Below are 22,478 nucleotides of genomic sequence, written 5' to 3' on the forward strand. Positions count from 1 at the left end.
ATTTCTCTTATGCATATCACTGGATTTTCTTAATCCAATCAAATAACCTCTAGTCTGCTTTGCTTATCACATTTATTGTTATTTCTGATTTATTTTACTGTTTGTCTACAGTCTTATTGCTGTTTTGTCAACCAACTTATTTCATGCTTTCTACTTAACCATACTTTTTTTCCCTTTCCTGCCTTCTTGCAGGTTGACTTTCTTTAATCCCTTTGAGTCTCTACTGATATTCTTCAGGAGAGTGGTATAGTGGTTATCAGTTATGCAGTGTAAACAGTACTATGACTATGACAATATTCACTGCTTAATATTGCTGTGTACTTCCTGCTTCATCAAATCAGGAAGCACATATCCTTACCCACTTTAATGATATTAATGATCAGTGGATTTAGGTATTGTCAGCCTCATCTATACTTTTAAGTTTCTCATGAATTTTTTGCCTGGAAGTTTTAGCATTCATTGACGGTTATTGCCCAAAGCTGTTATTTCACTAGAGGTTGCTAAATGGAGATTTGTCTAATTCTGTTTTTCTCTTTGTATTTATTAGCCTGGATTCTTCTACAGAAAATAACTCTCCCTCAGCAGTATTTGATTACCCTAAAGTTTCAATACAGAAAAGATGGAATAGACGCTTGAGTCTTTATTTTCTGGTGTTCAGAATAAAAAGCTAAAGCCCTAGCTAGCAACCTCCAAAATTTCTTTTTTAGTATTATGAGCTCATAGATTTTCACACATTTGCTGTGTTTAAATCAACTACAGGTATTATTTTCAATGCTTAAATTGCCTTACTTTTGGCCAGAAGTCCCTTTATTTGACTCCTGAGTCCTTTTGGCAATGCTTCTGTAGACTTTGATAGCTCCCTTGCTTTCTGGCATGAAATGTCTCAGGCTCATTTTGCCTCACACTTGGAATCGGCCATTTCTACAGGGAACCCAAGTTTCTTTATAGAGACCACTTTATCCTCTCCAAAACAACACATTACATACAGAATTATTTTACTTTGTGCAAGAGAAAAGTTTTATATGAACTGGAGTTTATTTTAAATGTAGCCAAGCTTAGCAAGGTAGCATGAAGAAGCTTGGTGGTTATAAATCCCTACAAAGTATGACAATCACTCTTTTTTATCAAGTTTAACTTTAGGTTTTCAAAACTATCTTTTCTTAAATATAGATTTTTTTTTTTGCAATTTTTCATACCTGATGGTCTCCTATCATCTTTTTAAATTTATATTCAACTTGTCCTCAACTTTATTTCTCAAAACTACCTCCCTGCTCTCTCAACTCCATGTCACCTCTTTGTCTTTGTACCAAGATGTGTGCGGGTATAATCCCCTGGAGAAGAAAATGCTCTCAAAAAAAAAGGTGGTAGTCATTTTGCAAGCTTATAGTTTATCTGATTTTTTTTGACTATTATGTCTTTAGAAGTTGGGAAACTTCTCTATGCCATATTCTTACACGGAAACAGGCTAACCATTCAGCTAAGATAAAAATCTGTCAGTGGACTTCAAATTATGTTTCTCACATATTTCTGTTAATAGGAATCATCAGTACGATAACTTAATTTACCCTACAATTAGCAATTAACTGCTACTGCAAGTTTCTGGGCTATTTTCTCCACTATGAAAAATATAATGGTTAAGAGTATGGACTTTGAAGACAGACTGTTATTTAGACAAGTACCTTAACTTGTCTGTGCCCGTTTCTTCACCTGTGATATGGGAACCATAATAGTACCTTCACTCTATAAAACAGAACTAAACATTATGTATTACCTGGTATATGAAAAGAACTCTATAAATGTTCACTGTTATCATTTTCATCATTACCCGTATTGTTATTTCTGTCATGCGCAGTGTCTAAACCAAAGGTGGAGTTTACTCTTTAGGATTAGAGTGCCCCTAAAATTGTGACGTAGGAAGGAAATGTAGAACATCAGGGAAGAGGGCTCCCAGGACTTGACCAAACAGCCAGAAAACTGGCTATGATTCTAATACATCTAACTGAAAGCAGAGTCTTATTAGGGAGGTGGAGAAAAGTGAAAACAATCTCTAAAATGTAATTGTAGGACGATTTCTGTCTGATTAAGTCTTCTATTAAAGCTACAGGAGTCCAACAAACTTCAGTAGGAAAAAAAGGGGGGGAGGGTAAAAAAAAAAATGGACAGAGGATCTGAATAGGCACTTATCCAGAGAAAAGCATACATACAAATGGCCAACAGGTATGTAAAAAGGTCATCCACATTACTAATCCTGGGGAAAATGCAAATCAAACCATAATGAAATATCACCTCACACCTGTGTGTGTGTGTGTGTGTGTGTGTGTGTGTGTGTGTGTGTAAGAATATTATTCAGCCACTAGAAAGGAGATCCTGCCATTTGCGGCAACATAGATAGACCCTGGCAGCATTATGCTAGGTATGATATCACTTGTATGTGAAATCTAAAACAGCTGAACTATTAGAGGCAGAGAGTAGAATGATAGTTTCCAGGGGTTTAGGGGATGGAAGAAATGTGAAGATGTCAGTCAAAGAATACAAATTTCCTGCTATGAGATGAGTAAGATGCAGGGATCTAAGGTATAGTATGATGATTGTAGCTCATAATACTGTACTATATACTTAAAAGTTCCTAAGAGAATAGATCTTAAAGAGTCTCACCACAAAAAGGAAATGGTAATTATGCGATGGGATGGAGGTGTTAGCTAATGCTGTGGTGGAAATCATTCTGCAATATGTAAGTATCAAATCAACACTTTGTATACCTTAAACTTACATACAGCAAACTTAGTATAAAGTGCAGATAATAGCCTTTATTCTCAGGCTTGAAAATGTTTATAACTCAGAGTAGAAAACATTTGGAAAAGTAGACATTTTTGTTTTTTTGGTAACATTGACTATCTATAAACATAATTCTATATTAGTTTCTTTCATCAGCATTCAGCTTAGGTGGAGGTAGAGATGTACACAAAGAGACCACAGACTCAAGTAAATTCAGTAAATGGTTAGATTAAAGCCATTTGCCTCAACTGCTTATTAGCCTGACTAGATTGGGGCTGCCATGGCTCATCCAAATGTAAAATTCTGCAGTTCCAAATAACTATGCAGACATAAACTTGAAACTGTTGTGTCTACCTTGTCACTACTGAGATGAGAAAAGTAAAGAAACAAAGTGGAAGTTTTTCTCTAGATATTAAGGGATTTTAAAATGCCAATAATTATAAGTTTGCTGTTCAGTACAGGTATACAATAACACATACCTGGTTTATGTTTCTAAAGTGAATTATGTATTAGCACTTGAAAGAAAAAAGTAGTTAGCCCTATTAAAGGTAGTGAAATCCATACTGATCTCTTAATCCTCTTTATTACTCAAATATTGCATCATTTGTACTCATCTAATAACTTAATGGTTACTTATATCTAAGACAGAAGGTGTAGCATTAAAAATAAGGTAGGATGGCAGGCATGGTTAAGTGGAAAAATTAAGAGTGATGATACTAGTTTCTGTTATAGGTAATGCATACAGAATTCTCCTTATGGTTCCATTGCATAGATATTCTTGTTATTTTAAATGACACCTCTATAGGTTAAGGGTATAATTTCATATTTATAGACCACTGTTCATTCTATCATTGAGTTCAGGCAACCCCCAAAGAGGTATTAAATTAAGAATATTTCTTATCTGAGATAAAGAAATTATGATCTAGAGTGCTTTTAGAGTATCTTACTATTCACACATTCCCTGTGTTATTACATATATGTTCTTACTATTTCAAACACAGTATCCAAAGCCTGACTTTTAGAAAATGACTCATAGTAATCGTCTAGCAGAGCCTGAGTAAAGAAGTCTCCCACAACAAGTACTTTTCATCACAGTCTTGGCTACGTTACTCTTGAATCCTTCCATGCCTTACAGAAAAGGCAATGAGTCTTTTGTAAACCACTCCCAGAAGAATGATGGTGAGCATCACTGCTCCACACAGGAGACTGAATGCCCATCGTGGGCCCCAGGAAGTGTACACTTGGCTGATGAACACGGGTCCGAGAATCCGTGCTGCACTTCCAGATGATGTTAACCAGCCCATGTACACGCCCTGTGGGACAGGGAGGAGAAAGAGCAGATGGGTATTCAATTCAGGTTTAGCCATGTTAAAAACGAAGATGATGCCACTATTACTAATCTATGGGAAATTCAAAAGAATCACTTTTTCCATCTCTTATTTGTGAATTAAACATCAAATGCCTCTCTATAAATATAGCAATAGTGAACAACAATCTTATTGGATAGAGCCAAGTTAGGAAAAATAAAGTGAAAAGGGACAAACTTAACGGCTGCTGAAGCCCTGGGAACAACATAATTTATTAATTTACCTTTTAAGGCTAACCTTTATTATGTACTTGCTAACTTCCAAACGCCATTAGGTGCTTTCCACATATTGTTTCCAGTGTCACAAATATCTGTGATCGGTGTTATCCCCATTTAACAACTGCGGCAGGTGAAGCTCAGAAAATTCAAGTAACTCATCCGAGAGATGTGAAGACATGTTTGGCTGATTGCATTGTGCCCCCTTTCACTACACAACATGCCACTCCTCTGACTACCCAAAACCGTGACCCAAACACTTCCCAAGAATGTGCAGCGCATCGTTACTTTCAGTATCCCCGAACTGAAAACCACCATCAGTGGTGAGTTAAGTAAATTATGGTATGTTTGATGAACAGAATACTAAAAACTGCTTAAAAAGAATAAGTAGTAATTATCTCTGATCCTTTTCTCCAATTTGCTTCTATATTTTTTCTAATTTTTATAGAATGAATATGGAATGCTTATAAAACTAATTTTAAAAAATGTATAGCTGGGGTATACTTTAAAACTGTTGTGTTTTCACCTTTTAGTAATTGTCCTCAAGGCCAGAAGAAATTAAGCCTAGATCCAAATTTGCCTATCAATTTTGTTTTCCTAACCGTTGTCTAGCTTAAGAATGAGTTTCAGAACTTTATGCTTCAGACATTTTTTCTATGACAAAGACTCTGCACTCATAATTTCTGAGTTCAAGAGATCTCTTGGTTATAAGTTAGAGTACTTTTAGTTAAATTTCAGATATATAATGTTAGTACTTTACAAAAGTTACAGGTATTTAAAAAAATTCGAAATGCTGAATATGATAAAAATCCCCCAGAACAGTCTGTGTGAAAATAGAGAATGATAGCACAAAATGTGAGCACTTAAATGTATATTTCACATAATAGCAATGCCAGGGTAACTGACTCACCTGAGGTTTTGGTCCCAGGATTTTTGAATATAATGCATAGGATATAACATGGCAAAATGGATAGCCTATTCCAATTAGCACAGCTGATGTGAGGAACTGGGCTAGGTGGATCATGGGGGTGTACAGGCACCAGGCTTGTTCAGCTGGACAACCAGTTGGTTCGTCACCATGATCTTCTCTTGGAGACCTCCAAAGGGTAATAATAATGTCCCCAAATGTGGTATTAGGGATTGAATTATTATGTAAATCTGCAAAAACAAAATTAGTACAGTGTATCACTTGTTAATTTTAGATGAATATCAGAGCTGACATTATAGAATTATGTATGGCTATACCTTCCCACTGTATTTTGGGAAATTGATTTCCCCAAGGTAACAAGATAAACAAGCCAACCCATACAAGGATGAGTCCTCCTAGTAGAAGAGCACGCTCGCCAATCCTGTTGAAGAACAGAAACTCTGTAATTTAAAACTGAAACAACAGTCTCATTACTTTTAAAATTTTTAAAACTATAAAATATATTATTTTTTGTGATATACCAATTAATATGAATGCTAAATATAATTTCCCATTAAAAGGAACTTCTTTAATAACTGGCTGCGACAGAAAATATATAATGGAGCCTGGGCATCTTGTCCTACAAGAGCACAGAAGCTATCAGTGACTACCAGGTCATGATCAAAGGACTCAAAGCCAATGTGAGGAAGCTAGCCCCAAATGTGACAATGTGAACACCATAAACAATAGTAACGTCAATGGACTGAAACACATAAAAACGTTATAATCTATGAATTCACACTGTATTAAAATAAAATACTTTTGGTCACTCAGAGGATATTAAAGGAACCAATTCTTTAAAAAAAAGAAAATAATCGGTTAATAAAAGTAAGGAATCACCCTGCCTTTCCTGTACAATCTGTACCTCAGGATTACCAAATAAATAGTTGGTGATAGGAAGCTTCTCTTTATAGAAAGTATTCCAGCAAATAAATGAAGGAATGATAGAATGAAAATACCAGCATTGTGCAATGAGAGATGGGGGGAGGGGGGAACCTATAGATTAAGAGAGACTAAAGAAACTTATGAATTTGAGTTGAGTGAGTAAGCTGTGGAACAACAACAATAAAAAAGAAAAACATTTAAAACAGTGGAGAAAATCTGAATACTGACTGGATATTTGATATTTAGAAATGACATTTTTTTAAAGATATGATAAATAATGCTGTTAACTTTTAGAGATACATACTGAAATATTTATGGAAGACATAAACTGTCTAGAGTCAACTTCAAAATAATCCAGGTGTATGACAGGGTGTGTGGAGTAGGTGGAGGTATACATGAATGAAGATTATCCAAGGGTTTATCATTGTTGAAGCTGGGTAACGGATATTAGAGATTCAGTGCATGATGCTCTCTACATCCCTGTATATGTCAGAAATTCTCCATAATAAAAGAGTGGAATATACAAACAAGACCCAAGGCTTCCTAAAACAAACAAAAAACCCCAAAGCTTCACATCTTTCCCTCCTGATCTCCCATTTGCTATTTCTTTCTGCTCTGGCCAAATTCTTCCTGACCGTTTCTTAAACATGCGAAGTTCAGTCTTCTCGGGGAGGAGAGTTCCAGGCCATTACAAGGCTGTTCTCTGATTTCACTGAAGTCTTTGCTTGGACGTAACTTCCTAGAGCATGCCTTCCTTGGGCACTCTATCAAAATAACATTTCCCGTCTCTTCCAACCCTGCTCAGCCACTCCATTCTCTTTCTCTGCTCTACCCTTCTAAATAGTACTTATCACTACCTGACTTCGTATTTGTATTTATTGGCTTTTCTCCCAATAGAATATAAGGTCTTTGAAGGTATAGAATTATACAAGTTGTAAGAATGCCTATCAGCATGATGGCAAAATGTAATGAATTTACTATTTAACTCTGAATATGGATCTATGTCTCTGTCTACATCTTGGCCTCCTACTTGGCTCTATAAGAACAGCAATCTTCATAGTGTCCCCCACAGCACCTAACCTTACATACACAGACTCAATATTTGTTAATTGATTTTAGAGCTCTAAAGTTCTAAAGTACTATTAAAATATCTTAGGAATAATTAAAACTATCTCACCCCAGACTATATGGATGAACTTAATTTTATACAGGCATTCCCCCCGACCCCAAATATGTTCTTTACAGTTGTACTTTTACAAAATGCCTCTTTAAAAAATGTCTTGTGATCAAAGTTACAAATAACTTCCTGAAATGCTACATACTGTAGTTTTCATGATGGTAATATAGTATGTATGTACTGAAGATTTAGAGTTTTTAGAGTAAAGAAGTTTGGTGATTTTAACCAGAATTTTCCAGACTTATCATTGAATCTTCTTTGTTGCTTAACATATTACCATGTTTTAAGACATACACTTTTAGAAATAGTTTACATAAAACATAAAATACAAATGCTACACTAGAATACAATTATTCACTTTGTAAAATATCTTGCTTTACTATAGAATATGCCATGGTTTAGAAATATTCTTCCTTGATAAATTTTAAATCTGTTTGCTAACATTCAAGGACTAAAACTAAAAATGAGAGAAAAGCCTTAAATTATTTTACCAGCACATTCATTTACATTGTTAACTGTTCCATGGTTCATTTTTAAAAAATAGACATGAAACAAAACCAAAGACAGATAACTTACTTTTCAGAAAGTACTTTAACTACTATGAAAACAATAACTGCCTCGACTCCAAAAACAGCAAGTATTATTCCATTATATAATACAGCCTGTTCTCGCGTCCAGGCATACATATCCATTGTTAATGGAGTGCCGATGCTAAGAGAAAACAAAATAAATATTATTGTTTTATTTAAACCATAGTCATTGTCACTGAAATCTGAAATAGAAGTTTTAGTAATGACATGGACCCATTCAAGAATTTGCATCTTTTAAACAATAATACCAGATCTACATAAACAAAAATTCTAACACATTTTAAGGATATATCGCTGTTACATATGTGCTTTTGGCTGTTTGTATTTCCATTTTTTAATATTTATTTTAATTATAAAAGTAATATATCCACAATGCGAAAAGTTTGAAAAACAGGAAAATAAAACCAACCAACCAAAACTACCATTCTAATATAACTAAGTAAGTCATGGTTATATTTTGGTTTAAATCTGTCTCTTTTCAATAAAATAATGTTACTGCTATTAGGTATTATAATATTCTGGGATTTTTTTTTCTCTTCTTCAATCCCTTTCATCCTTATCTTTGAATGTATATATTTTCCTCCCTTCCTCTGAATGTCTCTCTTCCTTTATATGACTGTCTCTTTCCTTGCCAAGCTTCTTTTCCTACTTTGTATCTCCTTATGTTAACTGACTATAAAATGGAGTTGAAATATATTTAAAATATTCATTCTTAAAAAAAAAGAACATTACCATTTTTTTTTAAATCAGAAGAGCTGATGTGGAAAATAGTTAAACATAGAACTACTACATGATCCAGCAACTCCACTTCTGGATATATACCCAAAATAACTGAATGCTCAAACAGATACTTGTACACCAATGTTCATCATGCTATTATTCACAATAGCCAAAGGTAGGTGGAAATAACTCAAATGTGCATTGACAGATGACTTGATAAACAAAATTGGTATATATACATAATGGACTATTATTCAGCCATAAAAAGGTATGAAATTCTGAAACATGCTACAGCATAGATGAATCTTGGAAACATCATGCTAACTGAAATAAAGCAAGACATGAAAGGATAAATGTTTTAAGGCTTCCACTTACATGAGGAACCTAGAAAAGGCAAATTCATAGTGAGAGAAAGTAAAAGAGAGGTACCATGGGCCAGTGACCTATTGTTTAATAGGTGTAGAGCTTTTGTTTGGAATGATGACAAGGTTCTGGAAATGGATAGTGGTGATGGCTGCACACCATTGTGAATGTACTGAATGTCAATGATTTGCACAATTAAAGATAGTTAAGATGCTAAATTTTATGTTATGTATATTTTACAATTTCAAAATGCCCCCAAAATTAGATGAACCGAGGCTTTCATACATCTCAATAATTAAAAAAAAAAAAAAAAAAAAAAATTAAATCCAGCAAATCTACATATACTGGCATAAAAATGTTAAAATGTATTGATGAGGGAATAAACCAGGTTATCAAATGATCACATATGTTCTATGGTGGTTTAATACACACACATACATACCCCGATACTTGTATAGAAGAAAATGTTCGAAAAAGTACACACTCGAGTATTAGCAATACTTACCTCTAGGGAAAGGAGTGAGTGTGGAAATACAGTTGTAGTGTTTGGAATATTTACAAAGAAATGCACTATTTTTATAACAAGTATTTTAAAAATAAAAGCCATCAAGGTCAATGAGCCATACAGAGTTTGTGGTATCTCACACTACCGTATTCCGGGTCATGACTTAAACGCTTAAAACTGCCAGATGGAAATCCATATACACATGTAGCGAGTTATATAGCTTAAAGTTTAATCATGGCAAAATAAAGTTTTATAATTATGAAAATCAGAGGAAAGGGAGAAAGACTAGTGTAATGGATTCCTTTATAAGGAAGATAAGAACAGTAAGATTACAATGATCCACATTCAAGTTAAAAAGTGTAAAATTTATATACATTAGACAAGAAAAATGTCTCATGTGAAGTTTTTGAGGACATCTATATGCCTGATTATACTGCGTTAAGAAATACACATTTGGCATAATCTAATTTAGATGAAGACAGAATAAAACTTACGTTTCAAAAATGGCAAAGGTAACCATGACCACGAAAAACAGAACATTGGTGGTCACAACAGCGCAGTGATCAATATTCCCCTGGGGAACCTGCACTTCCTCTGTGCTTGCTGTAGGGAGCAGGAGAAAGGCTGCGTTACCTACGCATTACCGTGAAATGCTGTAGAAATTACATGTAGCAAATTCTATGACAAAACATTTAAAACTCATTTTTAAGTGTCTAAACAGTTTAAAAGTAACAGAACTTATTTTAAATGGCATTCAAAAGTAACTTTTCTTCCCAGGAGATATACTTCAATTCTGTAATCTATAGGAAATACTACAATTGTCTATTTGGTGTATCTCAAAACAAAATAAGAATGTATTTTATAGAATTCTATAAAATGATCTCAAATTAAATAAATACATTTGCTTTAAATTTCAGTTGCAGGTTTTTTAGCTACCTTACCTAAATCTTACATTTATGAGGATTTCATGAAGACTTCAGGTTATTAAATTAGTTCTCAGTTATGATTCACTTCAGTAAATATCTATTTTGAACTTAAATGCTATGTGAAATTAATATTAGTAAGTATTTTTGTTATTACCACATTTTTAAAAAGTCCTTGTACTGTCGTTGATATTTTTGCAAAAAAAAAATGTTCTTTGTTATGCTTTTTATAAATTAGGAGGGGCAAGGTGAATATACTGAATTATCTTGAACTATGCAGTTAAGCTACAAACTTAGTATAAGCTATTCCTGATATAACTGAGAAATGTGAAGCCATTTAAATCTACTTCTATACATGCATCATGCTATTTTATAATTTACCCAATTAATCAAAGTAAGCCATGTAAGAAATCCAATAATGTTTTCATTTATGCTATCTTTAAGTGTATGTTGTGTAGCAGCAGCAGGTGCAGATGGTGACTTTCCTAAGACACAGTGAGTTTCTATAATTTTTGTCATAATAGTACCTGCCTTTATATCTCAGGATCCCTGAGGGGAAATTCCTTCTCCAATAATAAATGAGATGTGGAAATACTCTGCAATACTTGGGGGCAATTAACTCCCTTGGACACTAAACATACAGTGTCATGACTTCCCTTTTTAATCTCAAAAAAATGCCCCCAAAACCTGGCTTTAGATATTGCCTCTTTGAAAACAAGACAAAGTGATTTAACCTTTCCAATCGTGAACAGCAAAAAACTGATATCAGTATGCCTTTAAAAAACAAAAACAAAAAAATCAATTTAGGTACCTTTCAACTTTGAAGATCTTCCCTCCATCACCCTTGTATTATTCTCAGAGGCAAAGTCTAATACCAGACAGAATCATTAGAAACACTTTGATAATGTTATACTAATTGAGTCAAACAGATTAACAGTACCTTCTTCAAAATTGATATTTTTACACTGTCGTCCTGAGTCATCCACATGATGTTCTCTTAAAAGGAAAAAGATAAATATCGTATCTATGAAAGGCTTAGTATAATAAAGAAAAGCCTCAAATTTATTACTAGCCTTCTATTTTTTCACATTCTGATAGTTTCTTTTACTGGCTTCTAATGTAATTATTACCAATGAGCTATAACCAATAAAATTTAAAAAATAGAAGTCATGATTCTTATTATATTATCAAATAAAATGAAAAGAAACCTAAATTCATCCAAAAGCATATGTGATCTACCTTAATTAGTGTTCGAAGTTTTCCAGTGATTTTAAACACTAGTTATAAATGTTTTTGGACTCAGTTAAAGCACTCCAAAGAAATATAAAGTAACAAAATTTCTGTATATTTATAAAATTTCTTCTGATCTATATATTTAAAATAATTTTTGAATTTAAGGTTGATACTAATGATTAATCTACTTAAAATGTTGCATTCATGACATTTTCCTACTTAGAAACCTACAGTTAGTAAATCAAGACCAAACTTTGAATCTTCAAAGACCTTACAATCAGTTCTCATATATCAGTCTGTCTTATTATTTGAAGTATGAGTATTATATACATTAGTTGATCAAAAAATATGAACACAACAATAGCTATAAAACCAAATAAAGACTTCATATGAATAATTATCTTCCAACAATGATAATGCTTATTTAATTTCACAACCTACAAATGTAGTTTTATCATTTCTAATTACCTTAATATAGTAAGGATCAGAAGAATGTTTAAAACTCCCAAGAAGGCACTAAGTAAAACTGGTGCTGTATACATGTTTATCTGCAGCTTTATAGTCTCCCATGTCACGCCCTTCTCTCCAATGAGTGTAAAACAGGTCTGAAAAACTTATTAAAATGTATACAGATTAATTATATGGGAGGCAGAGGCTTAAAAAATGTGAAAGATATTTATCACAAAATTGGAAGTAACATGATGGAATCATCCGTCTATATCACACATCTCAACAAAGGGAAGAAAATTGTTTTTGGGGGATGGCAAAATTGTTTTCTACATAAAGCAAGGATATGCAAACAGTACATAAAATATATACAATAGATCTGTGGCATTAAAAATTCATGGGATGGAGTGGTTAGGGAAAAAATGTTGAAAAGCTCCTTTAGGGGTCAATAATTTAAAAAAAAAAAAACAGTTCTGAAACACTGATGTACATGAATTCACAAAGGATTACATCTAAATTGACCTGTCAATAGATTTTTTTAAAAAAACATCTCCATAAGAAATTTATACATTCTTCCATAAGTAAATTTTAAAAGTTCATTGTATGAAATAAAATGTCGTGGTTTAAGCAAATATTTTTAAATATTACTATGTATATAGTATTTATATATATTTAATTTTTAAATATTAGATTTGCAGCAAAAATCAAGATTGGAAGAATACTGGTTTGCTCTCCTGATTCAGATTGTATATCTGGCTCTTTCAATGATTTACATGTTACCTTAGTGTGAAGAGTAAGTAAGATGCTGCACCTAAAGCACTTAGAATAGCACCTGACACACAGTAAACACTCAGTAAATGTCAGTGCTTGTTGACTGGTTATTATTAGAAACGTCATCATTTCAGGCTTGCCTTTCCTCATCTATAATATGAAATGTTTAAATGAGGTTATCTTCAAAATACTTTTTTAGGTAGTGAGAGTATTTACTGAGAACCTAAGTCTATACCAGGTACTGTACTAGATACTGAGGGTAGAGTGGTAAACAAAAAAGAAACAGACTAAGTTCTCATGTATTTCATAATATGACAATAGATCCAATTATTTTACATTTGTGCTTATATTTTACTCCAGAATAGTAAAAAGAAATATTAGATACTGGCGAATCATGAATTAGATTCTCTTCTGCTGAACTTTTTCTTGGTTCACTAGAAGGAAGTAATGGAAACAGGTGAGGGTAGGGTGTTAATCGAGAAAACTGGGTTTGATTCAAACTGATGGTATCCACAACTTCAATATTCAACGCATGAGCCATATTAGATGGTTTTTCAATGTTATTCTAGGCATAAAAATTAGTAATTTCTCTATTCACCAAAAAGTTAACTGGCTTTGGGGAAATATTAAATATCATTACTTTTTTTAATATTCAGCTAAAAGACAGAAGCTTTGCAAGAGGAAGAAAATAGTTTTTTAAAACTTTCATTTTCTTCAACCTTAGAAAAGTCTTAAAGGTATGGGCCAAGGGTAAAGAATGTCCTATAATTTTCTTTGAATCCTTCAGTCGAAAAATTTTTGTTTCTAATAAATGGAAAAAGAACAAATAAAGAGATATCAAGCTAAATGATTATTTCACAGAACGTATACTTTGGAATCAGAATTAGGTTTGAAAATCAGATTTCCCATTTATTATCTGGCTGACTTTGGATAATTTACTTAGATTCTCTATGCGTTGGGTTAGTCCCAGAGGGCATGAGTTAATGAAGCACAGACTCACCACTGAATCAAAAAATGTTAGTTCCCCTCCCTTTCCCTTCAACTATGAGGTTTTCTACTTAGATCTGATTTAACATTTGAACGTCCAAAGCTTTCCAAATTGAAATTCAAGTAATGACAAATTGAAAACACCTACCTGGACCTAGAATAAACCCTAATGCTTGAAAAGCGCTTATGTTTGCCATGGAGCTTGTTCTTTCCTGAAGGGAAGTAGCACCACCAACATATGACCTAACAACTGCTACATTTCCTAAGAAAAGACACAGTAAAAGAAATATCCTTCAGTTTATAAAATTCAACTTAATTTGGCTTTATACAGAAGAAATATTAATCTATAGTATAGTCACTGCTTCCTCTTTATGATCATACAAACCATGTATAGTGAGCAAATGCATCAATTAATAGAACAAGTTACTTTTAGTAATATGAAAAGTTTAATATTTGAATGAATGAAAGAACAGCATTGCAAGAATGTTAAACTTTTTCATCATTAAATACTGAGAAAGCATTGAGTGAATGGCATACGACTGCTATAACTATTTTTAAAAGATGTCACAAACTCTGCATGCTTGGTCCTGTAACAGAAGAAACAAAAAGAAATCTACTAACATTTTAGCTCAAAAAAAATTAATTGAGCAACTTATGTGCAAGAGACTTTGCTAGGGGCCACAGAATATTTTTTAAAAGTCATAAATTGACTCTACAAAGAGGTTTACTATCTGATTAAAGATGCAGGATGGAAACAGTGCCAAACAGTATAGAAGCAAGGGGCAAGGTAGCCTAAGGGAGTTTCAAGGACTATGTGGAACTTGAATTAAGTCTTGAAGGATGAATGATAGGAACAGAAAAGATAAACTATAGGTGACAGGAAGATCATGAGTGAGGTAAAAATGACAGGAAGATGTGTGTCTGTCTGTAATCAAAGATCTACATAGAACCGTGAGATAAGACATTGAGAAGGGACGGATGACCACCAGATGAGACTGGGCCATAAGTGTCAGGATGAATGTGAATCTGACACAACCAAACACATACATACACATTACCTGCTCCGACTCCCGCCAATCCACGAGCAACCAACATGTAGTATTTATTATGAGAAGCTGGGAGGTGGACATATGCATAGAGGCAGCTGGCTACCACCAAAATAAAGATGGAGACAGTAAGAGGTTCTTTTCTTGGTCTGTGATTAGACCACAAACCAAATATAGGTGAAATTACCATTTGGCCAAGGCTAAATGAAGCAATAACCCAGCCCAAAAATCTTGCATCAGCTGTTGGATCAACCTGCAGAAGAAGTGCAATGCTTTAAGAATTGCTATCTAAGATGAGTAAAAATTTAAATCTAAATACATTTTTTCTGACTATGGAACATTTCACATTAAAAAAATACTAACATAAAAGTTTTGTGAGATTATTTATAATAAGGGATTCAAACTTCTGACATTACAATTAAATGTGATAACAATTCACTATACAAAAAGAAAAATGCTTGAGAAGCTTCATCTTTTGAAATGATTATGGATATATCTGGTTCATAGAAATCTTATTATAAAGATAATCACATTAAATATATAATAACAAAATAATGTGTCATGGGTAGTAATTTCATGTAATATAATTGTTTAAATTAATTTTTAAATAGCAGTGCAAATGTGGCACTAAATCTAGTTTTTTCTTCTTTTAGTTTTCTTTTTATTAGGGAGGGAGTAATGATGGGATGTGAAAGTGGTTAATAAGTAAGTGACCCCACATGTACACTCACCTGGGAATTTCCAGGTATAATCCTGTTTTCCCGGTATAGCACTACTTTTATTTCGAGTGTTCTGGTTTGCGCAGTAAGGCGTATAATCACTTACTTATAAACCTCTTCTGAGGCATTATCATCTCACATTATTCTAGTAAAAATTAAATCAGAGAAACCAAAGAGACTCTAGAAAACTCTTAACTACATAAGAGTTACTACTATAACAGCTACTTAAGGGAAGAAGAAATTGAAGTGTACAAACCTTTTGGAGATATGGCCATATAGACAGTGTTACAATGGAAAATCCTGTAAAGAGGCAAACTCTGTTATTTATACTTACAATAATTTCACAGAATTTATAGATACAGTTTTATTAAACTATGGTATGAATTTTAAAATACTATTCTAAATTTACAAATTAATGCCCCCCAATCTGTAATTTATCAAGTCTTGGGGTTTTATTAATCAGAAGGGAAATAAATATTAAAGGCTTGAAAATATATAATTTATAGTCCTTGGCCATAACTAATATAATAAAAGCAGAGGAGCTATTTCTCCTTCCTCACATGCCTTTACTATAAGTGGAACTTACTGAAAGCTTTTCGTTTTTACAGCAGAAATGAATGGAGGAAAGGCCACTTTGTTATTAAGGAAGTGCTAGACCTCTAATCTGTGTTCAGGAGAGATAACTGACTATAGGGAAGACTAGGAAGAAAGAAAAGTATCACTTAAAGGGGGCAGTGGCTATAAAGAACCAGGATATTTCAAAATGGCTTTACTTTGAAAGAATATTCATTATTTTTGCTAGCCTTTATTGCTTGAGAACTGTAATAATAAACCCCAGTGCTATGTGTCAATTTTAAATTTAGGCATGTCCAATCAAAATTCTATAAGTTATTAAAAAAAAAAAAAGCTTTATCAAGCTATAATGCATATGTTGTACAATTTATCTATTTAAAGTATACAATTCGATGGTGTTTAATATAATCACAAATATGTATAACCGTCACCAACGTCAATTTTAGGACATTTCAGTGACCTCAAAAAGAAACCCAGGATCCTTTAGCTATTACTCTGCCACTTTCCATTCGATCCCACTCCAGACCTCAGCAACTACTAATCTACTTTCTATCTCTATGGATTTTCCTATTTTAGAAATTTTATATGTACGGACACATAATATGTGGTCTTTTGTGCTTGGTTTCTTTCTTAGCATAAGGTTTTCAAGGTTCATCCATGTTGTAGCAGGTTCATCCCTTTTATAAAGCCTATTTTAAAAAATAATTACTGGTTTCATTTTAGTGTATTTTGAATTGATACACTGACTGATAAAAAAAAGACTCAAAGAGTCAACTAATATTGAAAATCAAGGCTGTAATTTCACAATCCTGTAAATAGGCAAAATGGTTAACATGCCAATTAAAATCTAGTTAAAATAATTTTCCTTTTTTGCCATTAAATTTAAAAGGACTACTTATAATTTAAGATGATTGTATATATTTAAAATTAAAAATATTTTAAATGAAAACAATCTATTGCAGAAATTGCTACCTAAACATTTGCCCCCTTCCTCCTTCCTGATAGAATCCTAATTTTATTAAGGTATCCATCGCTCCTCCACAAAGCCATAGGCTTTCGGGGAAACTGTCTCCATCCCAAATCCCAAAAAGTAAATCACGAGTGGCCTGAAATTCAATCAGAGTAATCCCATTATCCCCAGCAGATGATGAATTTAGAAACTGACAAGTAGCCAAGCTCTGACCAGAGAGAAGTAAAGTGGTGGAGGCACCTATTTGGGGACCTCTGAGAAAGAACTCCTCATATCTGTGGAGGTTTAAGAAAAAAAAAAAAAAAAGCTTTATTAAGCTATAATTTCGATCAATAAGTTATCTTGAATAGATGTGACAACTGGAACTACTGCTTCAACCTTGCTACAGCCTAAAAATGAAGCCAATGTGCAGATGAGGGCAAAACCAAAAAAGTTACTGAGAAACAGAGCCAAAGCCCCAGTGAATTTTACCCAGGGTTGTCCTACCGTGGCTATCTTATAACAAATAAATTACTGTTTCAGCCTGCTGAATCAACATTTTTTTCCTGTTATTTGTGGAAGACATCCTAACAGATATACAGTCCAAGATGAAATTGTGTTACAAAGTATGGTTGAAATTATTCTTTACATTTGTAATTTTCTTTAGTTTTAGCTTTATTTAAAATGCACTTTTACTCAGTGTTGAATCATGAACAAGACTGGTAAGTGAAAGAGAACAAGCAGGTGATTGGGGTAAATAGAAGGGATCTGGAAAATAATTTATTTAAGTGATCTTCAATAAATCTGTCTCAGGGAAAGAAACCGATTGTAAAATTAGTGCCTACAGACTAGGCTTGAGGGGAAAAAGAATGATTCCCTTAAACATTCCTTTAAAAACTAGCCCAGTATCGGTAATTCCCATATATTTTCATTCCTTATCATTTTAATTATAGTACTTATCAAAAAGTTTTTCCTCATAAAGTTTTACTTCGTAGTAGCTATATTTTTATAAGTAATGTTAATAGATTAAAATACATTGAGCTATACAAATTAAGATTCTTGCACTTTACTAATTGTATGTGTCAATATAAAAATTAAATGAGGTTCACAGGCAATAAAAGAAGAAATAGATAAATTGAACTACATCAAAATTTAAAACTTATACGAATCTAAGGACACAGCAGTGAAAAAAAAGAGTCCTCAGATGGTAGAAAATATCTGAAATGAAATAGCTGGTAAAGGTTAATATTCAGAATATATAAAGAACTTCTACAACTCAACAACAAAAACACAACAACCTGAATAAAAAGTGACAAAGAACTTGAATAGACACCTCTCCAAAGAAGATACACAAATGGCCAATATGCACATGAAAAGATGCCCATTACTAATTATCAGGGAAATATAAATTGAAACCACAATGAGATTCTATCTCATGCCCATTAGGATAATTACCATTAAATAAATATAAAATGAGAGCTGGTGAGGATGTGGGAAAATTTGAACCCTGACTGTTGGTGGAATCTAATAGTGCAGCAGCTATGGAAAACAATATAGCAGTTCCTCGAAAAATTAAAAATAGGATTATCATATGATCCAGCAATTCCACTTCTGGGTATATACCCCAAAGAATTGAAAGCAGAATGTTGAAGAGATACTTGCTCACCCACGTTCATAGAAGCTATTCATAAGAGACAAGAGGTAGAAGCAACCCAAGTGTTCATCAACAGATGAGTAGATAAATAAAATGTGATACATACTGAAGGGGAAAAGAACATGCCACCCCAAAATATGCTGCACTGACACATTGATCATTTTGAGCCGATGGCAACTAACAGTAGATGGAGGAATGGCTCTCTGTACTCCTGCTTTCTGCCTAAAAACTGAGCATAAATTTCCCGAGAAAGGTGCTTTCCCAGGAAGAAGCGAACATTCTTCCCTGGAGATGAGCCCATGCTGAGATGAGCATATACAAATCTTACTAAAATAGCTCTTCAATTAGTTTCTCCATATATTTCCTAGTTACTTTCCCACAGTTTACCAGCCCTAGAAGCCCAAACTTCTTTCCTTTATCTACTTATTCACAATTATTGCCCTTTGTTGAAATGGCATATTTCAACCCCCCCCCCCCCAGTGTAAACATTTCTTTGGGGTTTTCACAGTTCTATGAAGCTCCCTGTGTTATGTAAAAATATTAACATCTAAATAAATCTGTATCCTTTTCTCCTGTTGATCTGTCTTTTGTCAGTTTAATTTGCAGGCCCAGCTACAGAACCTAAGAAGGTAGAGAAAATGTTTCTCCTCTCCTACAACATACACAAAAGAATATTATTCAGCCTTTAACAGGAGGGGAATTCTGACACATACTATAACACGGATAAACCTTGAGGACTTTATGCTAAATGAAATAAATGAATCATAAAAAGTACTATATGATTCAATTTATATTAAGTATATAGAGTACTCAAATTCATAGAAACAAAGTAAAATAGTGGTTTCCAGGGGCTGGAAGGGGAGGGAAATGAGTTGTTTAATGGGTAAAGAGTTTCAGTTTTACAGGATGGACAAATTTTGGAAATTGGTTATACAACTATGTAGACATATTAAGACCTCTGATCTCAGAAATGGTTAAGATGGTAAATTTTAAGTTATATGTTTTTTACCACAATAAAAGTAATTTAAAAATTAAATGTTAAAATATGATATTTTATATGAATTTTTAAAATTATGCAATTTCTAATACTTACCTAAACTGCTGAGAAACATAGTAAGATACAGAATCCTTATAGATCTCCATCGGCTCTTATAATGCTCCTCAGTTTCTATAATATCCCATTCTCTAGGTGTAAAGAAGAAAAAAGTAGTATAAAGTTATCTCACATGCAAATCTTTCTGTGGCACACTTTTCTTTTCTCTAAAGCCATGAAAATGATATGATATAATTTACTAGTATTGGTTTTTGCTGTACTAATTCACTCTAAATAATCATTACTTCTTTGAATTTCCGTGGATGGCATTTACGTATCACGGTACATGGAAACTTGGGAGACACGAGGTAACTTAACAGGGCAAAACATTTTCCAAGCCAAATATTTTGCTATTGTCAGCATGTCATAAATTATTATTCCAGAGTGTGGAAATTTTTTAAACCAGCAAAATGAATAAAGGTATATATAAATAAACTAGCTATAAAATCTCCCATAGGTGGGATACACAACTACTAAATATTAAAGGTAATTCCTGTCATCATATGGCATGTTCTGTTTGATGACAGCAAATTAACTTTGCTGCAGGAAGATATTTTGGCTGTGTGATTTCAGCAAAATTAATGTAGAAGTGACACAAGGAAGGGATGATGATGTCTAAGGCATTCCTAGGCTAAGACCTCCTGGAACACTTGTCTTTGCTGCAACATGGGTTCTAACAGTGGACCAGAGAGAGACCAAGGCCCCTCCAGACTGGGTTGATCATTCACATAGGCCTGTGACCTGGAGTAAGGGCAAGTATATTAACCAGACATCCTACCTCTGTCAGGTGATATACGTGATGTTGTATATGCATCACATTTTCGCATATGCCTACAGAGTTAACAAATTACCTTGATGTGACAATTATGTTTTAAAATAATTAAGACAAGCAAAACAGACAAAATACCTTCTCATGCTCCAAGATTATTTTCTAAAATAGACCTTAGTCAAATTAGTCTCCATTCCACCCGCCCCCCCCCCCAAATGTAATGTGATTGAGAGTGGCAGAAATAAAAAAGAGATAACATTTTAACATTTATTAGATCACTATGTGTCAGGTACATAAATTATTTCCTGATATAACATATATTAAGTACTTAACACTATAAATGCCATTCTATAAAAATAGGAGAGATCTTTAACCCTTAGTTAAACTTCTATGCTCTAACTACACACAACTCTATTAAGCTTATATATGGTTTTCAAAGCAACAGCAAACTAGAAACCCCAAAATAAAGCTGGGAGGACAGAGGTTGCTGACAGTAACAAAAACAGGGGTTGCCAACGGGTAACAAAAAACATGATGAGGGATAGTCTGCCAGAACAGAAGAGACAGAAAAGCTAGAACACAGACATAAACCTTAAAAAATATAGCAGTGTAGAAAAAATTAGTATAGAAGCAAATAGTCCAAACTGCATCAATAGGCCGAGGACATCACAAGGTTATTTCGATGTTATGATCCCAAGATAAAATATAGATAAAATTACACCATATATATTGGTTAGTAATTTGGGGACCAGAGAAATACATTTTCCAAAGAGTTTCAAAGTGGGTAAAATAAAGATTTGGTGCTTAAGTGGTACAAATGAACAACAATTAACATGGTCCATGGCAAACTTACGTTAAATATGTATTTATCAATTTATTTGATACAATTAGTTTCAAGTAAAATGATACTTAACTCCTTTTTCCTAAAAGCAATAATATATAATTGCGTGAGACAAACAATTCCGAATTACTGTCAATAAATTAAAATCAAAATAAGCAATTACAAAAGGGTCAAAATAAACTCCATCCCTTAACTGCTAAAAGACATTAGTCTTTATATATTTGGCATAGGACACAGATGAACCCATTTTAGGCAGGTTTATTTGCTAACCAAGAATGAGGCATTTAGGTGAATACTAAGAGCAACATCTTCAGTTATCAATTAAAACCACAATTCAGAATTTTTGTGAAATGCGTAAAATGCTCAGCTCTGTAACGGGCCAAATGCAGAATGGCTTGGCGCCTGCACCTTTGGAGGTTGCTGAAGTTTGTGTCCCCCTAACATCTTCACCAGAACCCCCAGCTCACGGGTGCTCTTTCTCGCGGTGAGAGCTCACTTCCACTCTCGCGCAACCAGCCGCCCTGGCACCCCGCCTCCTGCTTCGTGCGGCTGACACCGGGAAAGGGGACAGCCCCGACAGCGCAGGAGACTGAAGGGGCCTTCCCCCCACATCCGCTCACCTGCTTCCGGATGTGCGGTGGCCTAAGAGCGGCTCCTGCTCGGCCTGGAACCCCACGCTGGCCATAGTCAACAGAGTACACGAGATGTGTGAGGCTAACTCTCGCGACAACTCCTGCTCCCTCACAGCCGACTCGGCCAAAGCGGGCAACACGAGACAGCAAGTGCGCGTGCGCGCCCGGCGGCCCGAAGTGGGCGGAGCGCCCGGGCCAGGGGCGGGGCCTTGTGTCCTCGTCCTCCCGCTTCGGTCCTCGCCGCTCCGCCTTCGGGACCCGGCGGACCAGAGCTGAG

General features: G+C 34.1%; 1 protein-coding gene across 2 annotated transcripts; it reads right to left on the reverse strand.

Annotated features, from left to right (window-relative positions):
* Positions 1–2,787: 2,787 nt before the first annotated feature.
* On the reverse strand, positions 2,788–22,341 carry MFSD8 (major facilitator superfamily domain containing 8). 2 transcript variants are annotated; one of them, XM_016148101.2, is made up of 12 exons: positions 22,190–22,341; positions 19,960–20,051; positions 15,947–15,990; positions 14,984–15,224; positions 14,074–14,187; positions 12,189–12,333; positions 11,428–11,483; positions 10,059–10,167; positions 7,963–8,097; positions 5,603–5,706; positions 5,268–5,515; positions 2,788–4,088 (listed from the first exon to the last, which is right to left on the reverse strand). In XM_016148101.2, exons 1-12 carry the CDS (start codon positions 22,252–22,254, stop codon positions 3,882–3,884), a joined length of 1,560 nt encoding a protein of 519 aa, XP_016003587.1. In that variant the 5' UTR covers positions 22,255–22,341; the 3' UTR covers positions 2,788–3,881. The 2 variants fall into 2 exon arrangements, with proteins under 2 accessions (XP_016003587.1, XP_016003588.1); XM_016148102.2 differs by lacking the exon at positions 22,190–22,341 and adding an exon at positions 21,978–22,176.
* Positions 22,342–22,478: the final 137 nt, after the last annotated feature.

Source organism: Rousettus aegyptiacus, unplaced genomic scaffold (genome assembly GCF_014176215.1).
Source record: "Rousettus aegyptiacus isolate mRouAeg1 unplaced genomic scaffold, mRouAeg1.p scaffold_m13_p_16, whole genome shotgun sequence".
Lineage (NCBI taxonomy): Eukaryota > Metazoa > Chordata > Mammalia > Chiroptera > Pteropodidae > Rousettus > Rousettus aegyptiacus.